This window comes from Myotis myotis, unplaced genomic scaffold (genome assembly GCF_014108235.1).
Source record: "Myotis myotis isolate mMyoMyo1 unplaced genomic scaffold, mMyoMyo1.p scaffold_m19_p_4, whole genome shotgun sequence".
NCBI classification, from domain to species: Eukaryota; Metazoa; Chordata; class Mammalia; order Chiroptera; family Vespertilionidae; genus Myotis; species Myotis myotis.
The window spans coordinates 80,715,019-80,721,860 of NW_023416346.1; the positions used below are offsets into that span (position 1 = coordinate 80,715,019).

The following is a 6,842-nucleotide window of genomic DNA, read 5'->3' on the forward strand; positions in this document are numbered from 1 at the left end:
AATAAAATGTTGATTCTTCCAAACTTATAGTATGGGCAGACCGGCTGGTCTAGAGAACTGGGAAGAAGAGGCAGACCAAATATGTTTAAGAAATAATATTAGCCCTGCTGGCGTGGCTCACTGATTGAGGATCAACCTATGAACCAGGTCATGGTTCGATTCCCTGTCAGGGCACATGCCCAGGTTTCGGACTCGATCCCCAGTGTGGGGCGTGATAAAGGCAGCTGATCAATGATTCTCTCTCATCATTGATGCTTCCATCTCTCTCTCCCTCTCCCTCTCCCTTCCTCTCTGAAATCAATAAAAATATTATTTAAAAAAGAAATAATATTAAATATTAATTAAAATGCATTCTATTGCTTGTACAATCATGTGTATGTGGACCTTAAAGTAGCCTCGCTTTGCATTCTACTAGAAGGCAGGAAGTTTGCTAGCTCAGCGGTTCTCAACCTGTGGGTCGTGACCCCTTTGGCGGTCGAACAACCCTTTCATAGGGGTGGCCTAAGACCATCCTGCATATCAGATATTTACATTACGATTCATAACAGTAGCAACATTACAGTTATGAAGTAGCAACAAAAATAACTTTATGGTTGGGTCACAACATGAGGAACTGTATTTAAAGGGCCAGAAGGTTGAGAACCACTGGCCTAGCTCATCTTGGCATTTCTAGCACCTAACACAGAATCAGGTGCCTCAGAGGAGGAGGAAGGGAGGGAAAGGGAGGGAGGAGATTGCTTTTTGGAAACGCCCTTTTTCAGCGGCCCTTCCCAAGCTCCGGATCTATGACCTCCCACCAGCAGGTGGCAAGATAGTTCCTGCTCCCCTTGAAAGAGTGGGGTGGGCGGAGCATCCAGGGTGGGCGGAGCATCCAAGGTCGGCGCGCGCAGCCTCCGACCCTTTTTTCTTGGTGCACCGGAAAGAGGCGGTCCTCTTTCTTTGCCTAGCGCAGCCATGGTAAGACAACTTTTTTTCGAGCTCTTGGGATACCATCAGCCTCCATCCTCCCAGGGCTGGGACTGTCCGGAGTTTTGGGGCCCCCTCAGGGAGTGCCCGGGCGGAGGCAAACGGGGTTTGGCCTGCAGGGTTGGCCCAGGCGGGCTGGAGAGCGAGGGAGGAGGTGATAGGTGGCTCTGGCGGGAAGGCCTTGGTCTCTGGCGGGCCACGCATACTTCCCCCGCTGGGAGGAGCGGCTTTCTAATCAGGCCGGGACCTGGAGGGCCAGGGCTGGTGGGCAGCAGCTGCAACTGGCAGAAAAGGATTTTCTTCGTCATTGTCTTTTTGACACGGCCTTACTTTGCGAACTGAGGCCAGTAAGCATCTGTACACAGCATTCAATAGGCTTCCGCATTTTAAAGTGAAAGCCAGTGTTGGCTTTTGACTTTGGGGTGAAGGGAAGCAGCTGTTGGCACGTGGTTGTGCTGAGGTCAGGTTCATCGCCACCAGACGCTCGTGTTGGGAAAACTTTTATATTTGATCAACAAGTAGAAGCACAGATTGGGTCCTGGTCCACATTTCTGTTGCCGGCTGGCTGTGTGCCAAGAAGTTCAGCCCCTGTCCGTTTCACCAGTATAGTGTCCTAGAAAAAGTAAAAGCTTAGAGAAGCAGACACACTTTTAAGCAGTAACATGAAAATACTTACAAAACTCTTCCTCAGGCTCGTGGTCCCAAGAAGCATCTGAAGCGTGTAGCAGCTCCAAAGCATTGGATGCTGGATAAACTGACTGGTGTGTTTGTAAGTATCATTATATTGTAATTGTGTTTCAAGGGACAGTTTTACTGAGATACAATTGACATAATTTAAGGGACACATTTTATACTATTACGTTCCTTTATGTCAGACATCCTTGATTGCTGTATTCATAATGTTTCTTGCAGTGCCTCCCATAAGATTTCTGTACCTCATTTATTCCACATACCACATAGTACACTTACATGGACTCAGGACTCACATGTACTTAACAGGCCTGGTCCTTTGAAGGGGGGGAAATATTGTAAAATTTTAAGGTATGGAATAGTGTAAGCTTTAAATACCTCTTGTTGACCTAAATTGGAGCGGGGTTGATGGACAGTCTGGTGTCTAGGTACTGGATCTCAGGATTTGGAAGGTGGATTTGTGTGAATCCCAACAATAGCTTGAGAGGGTGTTTTTTAAAATCATTTCACAGGCTCCTCGGCCATCTACCGGTCCCCACAAGCTGAGAGAATGTCTCCCTCTCATCATTTTCTTAAGGAACAGACTTAAGTATGCTCTAACAGGAGATGAAGTAAAGAAGATCTGCATGCAGCGGTTTATTAAGATTGATGGCAAGGTCCGAACCGATATAACCTACCCTGCTGGTTTTATGGGTAAGTGGTTAGTACTTGGCTCCTTAAAACATTAAGTAGCTCTCATTATTAGCCTTAGGAATCCATGTTGTTTTAAATGGGAAGCATTTCATTTTTTCTTATTGTGGTATAGTTATGCAACATGGGATAGTGGGGTCACTATAGTAACCTTAGTTACTGTTTGATATCAGATGTCATCAGCATTGACAAGACTGGAGAGAACTTCCGCCTGATCTATGACACTAAGGGCCGCTTTGCAGTTCATCGTATTACTCCTGAGGAGGCCAAGGTGAGTGCAAGCAGACTGGGTTTTCATTCAGTAAAATTACTTAGGTACATGGGCTGGTCTATTGGGGTGAGATAGGTAAATTAAGATTACTTAAAACCTTGTATCTGGAAATGTCCAGTTAACAATTTGGTTAAATTCTATCATATATGCAATTTCCTGTTGTGTTATTAAAAGCATTTCTAATAGCTGTATAGCAGTCTGTTGCTGGATGTCTAATAACTGACCCCCATTTTAAGTTAACAGATTTTTTTTTTTTTACGACAGAGATAAATTCCAGTTGAATTGTGACTTCCTGGTTGTCTTTTTTAAAGGCAAGGATTTATGACTACCTAAAATAAGGGTCCTCTAAGGATAAAGGACTAGAAAACCAGTATCTAGTCCAATCCAGTTGGCCCTTTGTCATATCTCCATTACTCTGGAAGGGGAAAGGTGTTAATGGAGGAGACTGAAAATCCTTGGGCACTATTTTGAGATAGCTTGAGAAAAGATTATAGACATTGGTTGTTTTATGAAATTTGTTGTGATGGTTTACACAAAGGTTTATGGTTTCTTGAATTATTGGCTGTAAATGAAGGTTGATGTGTGTGATTCAACTCCTAACTTCCTTAGCTGCCTTGTTATTGGCAGGCTGGAGGGTATGTTCATGACATTGGGGTGATTTGATTTAGTTTAAAATGTCAGGGAATGATAAATCCAAAGCTGAAACATTTTGTGAGGTATTTGTTGATTGGATTAACTTCTAATGCAATTGCAGTTCTTGAGACACTCAGTTGTGATGCACAGGGAGCCACTAAGAGGCACTTTTTAGGAATGGCGAGGGAAGAATTCAGGGGCTCCATGAGGTTTAAACAGCCTGGGGAAAGGAGGGTGATCAGCCCACTCCATGGAGGAATTAGGATTTATGGTGCCTTCGTGCCATGGATTTTAACATGGGGTGATGTGCTGCCACAAGGAAAATCCCACTGTGACATTAGCCTAGAGAGAGGGGCAATGTACAAGATAAATTTGTGGAGGGTGGCAAGAAAAGTCAAGGACCCATTCTGCTGTCGTTCAGGAAACCAGCACTTCCTATGTAGAGCTGATGCCTTTGGCTTGCTAATTGCATTTTTAACCTGGCAGTTTGTGGCTTTGAAAGAACCTTTTTGTCCACTGTGGAGCATAGTGCATGTGCACTAGACTAAATGAAGCTAACCTTTGTGTGTTTCTAGTACAAGTTGTGCAAAGTGAGGAAGATCTTTGTGGGCACAAAAGGAATCCCTCATCTGGTAACCCATGATGCTCGCACCATCCGCTACCCTGATCCCCTCATCAAGGTGAACGACACCATTCAGATTGATTTGGAGACAGGCAAAATTACTGATTTCATCAAGTTTGACACTGGTAAGCAAGCCTCTACACTACCTGGGCATTCTCTTGAAAGCCCAGCTATAAGAGCTGTTTAGGTTTTTTGTTTTGTTTTATTTTTTCCATCACCATTTATCCCTTCTGTGCCATCATCCCTGCAGGAGCTGTTTTTTGCTTTTCTCTCCCCCCACCCCTTTTTTAAAATTTTTTTATTATATTTCATCAGTCATCACTTGCACAGGGCCTAGGTACAGAGTTTTCGTTTGAATCTTCCAGGTGATTCCCATGCACCTAGTTAGCAACAGAAGCTAGATGTCCTTTGTTGTAGTAAGGGAAACTGGAGATTGTAGCTACTCTAAGGCCCAAATGCTCAGAATATTCTGGATGGCTGAGGTGAAGTCTGGCATAGCATCTTCTCAGCCCTGTTCTAGATGTCTCAAATTCCCCTATCCGTGGAAACAGCTTGGGGGCTGGGCAGGTAAGTCTGGTGAAAAAGCAAGCCAGCCTCTTTGTAACAAGAGCTCTTGTTAATGCTGTCATTGTGCCTTGGAAGAACAGCATAGTCTAGGCAAGACATAGTTTGGACCTGACACGGTGGGTGCAGTAGAGTTCACATTTGTTAGGTGTGTAGGAGGGATGGGAGAAATCTTAACAGGCCTGGGTTGGGTAACAGATCCACAGGAGTAAATTTGAATGAGAGAAGGGATTAATGAACTTACACCTGTCTGTCATGTAATACACTCGGTTGTAATAGCAGATTATTCCTTCTTGCCTAGGTAACATGTGCATGGTAACCGGCGGTGCTAACCTGGGAAGAATTGGCATAATCACCAACAGGGAGAGGCATCCTGGTTCTTTTGACGTAGTTCATGTGAAAGATGCCAATGGCAACAGTTTTGCCACCCGGCTCTCCAACATTTTTGTAATTGGCAAAGTAAGTCTTGGGTTTCCCTTCTCTCCAGTCTAAGGAAAACCTGTAAATGCAGGTACTGCTGGGATTGCAGCTCCTGACGGGACTGGCTGTGCAGAACCTAGTGTGAGGCTTCTTCTGGGATAGGGCTCACATAGAGTGGGGCTGGGCAGACCTGTGCTTTTTTAGTGTTGCAGAAGCAGCAGGAGGGCTGATCACCTTGGTTGGTAAAAAGTGCCAATGGTCCAGATCATCAATCAGCCTTGTAGTTTTTGCATTTACGTATATGGGCAGCAGGTTTAGGGGAATGGCTCCAAGTAGTGAATGTTTCTGAAAAACCAGCATCCAAGTGTCTGAAGACTTCTTGGCTGTTGCTAAGTGCTTTCACAAGCAGGCTTCTGTTCCTTTAAATGACATGATAAATGTGCTGAACTGCTAATGGAGTTGGTGTATAGCAGGTTTTGATTCTTGTTTTCTCCTTCAGGGCAACAAACCATGGATTTCCTTACCCCGTGGAAAGGGTATTCGCCTCACCATTGCTGAAGAGAGAGACAAAAGACTGGCGGCCAAACAGAGCAGTGGCTGAAATGAGCTCTAGGTGACATGATTGGAAAAGTCTTTGTACTTAATTAAAGATAATACAGCATGATTAATTGCCTTTTTGGTATGAGAGGGTTGGGTTTTTTATTTTTTTTATTTAGTTTCCTGCTATTCTACTTTATAACATGTAAAGCAGATGGAATTTTTCAGACATTCTATTTACCTTCCTGTGTCTGTTACAGGCTGGGCTTGGGTGGTGATGGGAAGGAGAACACACCTGACAAAGAAGGAACAGCAGCCCTTGACTTGGCCAAGACCTTGTCTACCCTGTTAAGTCTTCTTGACTTTAAAAGAAAATCAGTGCCTTCCTTTATCTCTGGTTTTCCTGCCACTGCTGTCCTCAACTCCAACCTCAGGTCTCTGCAAAACAGAAAGTGTGTGGAAAATAAACTTGTTCCTGCTTTCTTGACCCTGTAATGTCAGGTGGGACTTGGCTGCCAAACCCCAAAAGTGCCCTTGCTGTAAGGTGCCAGGTCCTATACCTGTTCATCTCAAGCCCTGGGTCTTCTCCAAAAATTATTTTGCCTTTTGCTGTTAGCCTTCTCAACCAGCAGTTATTCCCATTACACTATAAAGCATGTCTTGCAAAAACCAAAAGCACCTTTGTCTCCCATAGCCAGGCTTCCCAACCTTCACATTCATTTAATGTCATTATTTGCTACAATCTATGCAGGCTTCCTAAATCAGTGGTTCTCAACCTTCTGGCCCTTTAAATACAGTTCGTTCCTCATGTTGTGACCCAACCATAAAATTACTTTCGTTGCTACTTCATAACTGTAATGTTGCTACTGTTATGAATCGTAATGTAAATATCTGATATGCAGGATGGTCTTAGGGGATCCCTGTGAAAGGGTCGTTCGACCCCCAAAGGGGTCGCGACCCACAGGTTGAGAACCGCTGTCCTAAATCATCCCACCGTGACAGGTTTGGGGTTGAAAAACTTGGACATATTTCTCCATCTGAGGCATGCATGATGCGTCTGTGCCAAATCACTATATTTAACTGGGGGTGTCTAATGGTCATCCCTGGTTCCCCGGCCTGTGGTTCAGAGAAGAGGCCTGCTGAGGAACTGGCTTGGCCCCTGCCTTAGTCAAGAGTGGCAGAATACTGGTCTGGAATAACTGAACATCATCCAAATCAGTCATCTAAAGGAGGCATATCCAGGAGTCTCAAGCCCAGATTTGGCCACACAGGACTCTCCTGTTTGACAAATTGCAAACTCCAAATCACCACTGGCAGGGGCCTCAGGACCTCCGCTTAAGTAGAAGCAGAGAGTGGAATCTTACCCGTTCAGGCCATTGTGAGGTTCAGGGTTAGAAGTAAATTGGTGCCCCCTTGAGGAATAGGCAAGTGAGGCTGAAAAGTCCAAGT

General features: G+C 44.7%; 1 protein-coding gene across 1 annotated transcript; it reads left to right on the plus strand.

The window, feature by feature from the left end:
- The first annotated feature begins 862 nt into the window (after positions 1-862).
- On the plus strand, positions 863-5,520 carry RPS4X (ribosomal protein S4 X-linked). The gene is made up of 7 exons (XM_036304944.1): positions 863-957; positions 1,658-1,735; positions 2,169-2,349; positions 2,520-2,617; positions 3,826-3,997; positions 4,738-4,895; positions 5,356-5,520. The coding sequence occupies exons 1-7, from the start codon at positions 955-957 to the stop codon at positions 5,455-5,457; spliced, it is 792 nt and encodes a 263-aa protein (XP_036160837.1). The 5' UTR covers positions 863-954; the 3' UTR covers positions 5,458-5,520.
- Positions 5,521-6,842: the final 1,322 nt, after the last annotated feature.

Excerpts from the sequence above, each read along its gene's own strand:
- RPS4X (XM_036304944.1), top strand. Across the intron at positions 2,618-3,825 it reads TTACTCCTGAGGAGGCCAAG|TACAAGTTGTGCAAAGTGAG; the intron begins GTGAGTGCAAGC and ends GTGTGTTTCTAG. Across the intron at positions 3,998-4,737 it reads TTTCATCAAGTTTGACACTG|GTAACATGTGCATGGTAACC; the intron begins GTAAGCAAGCCT and ends CTTCTTGCCTAG.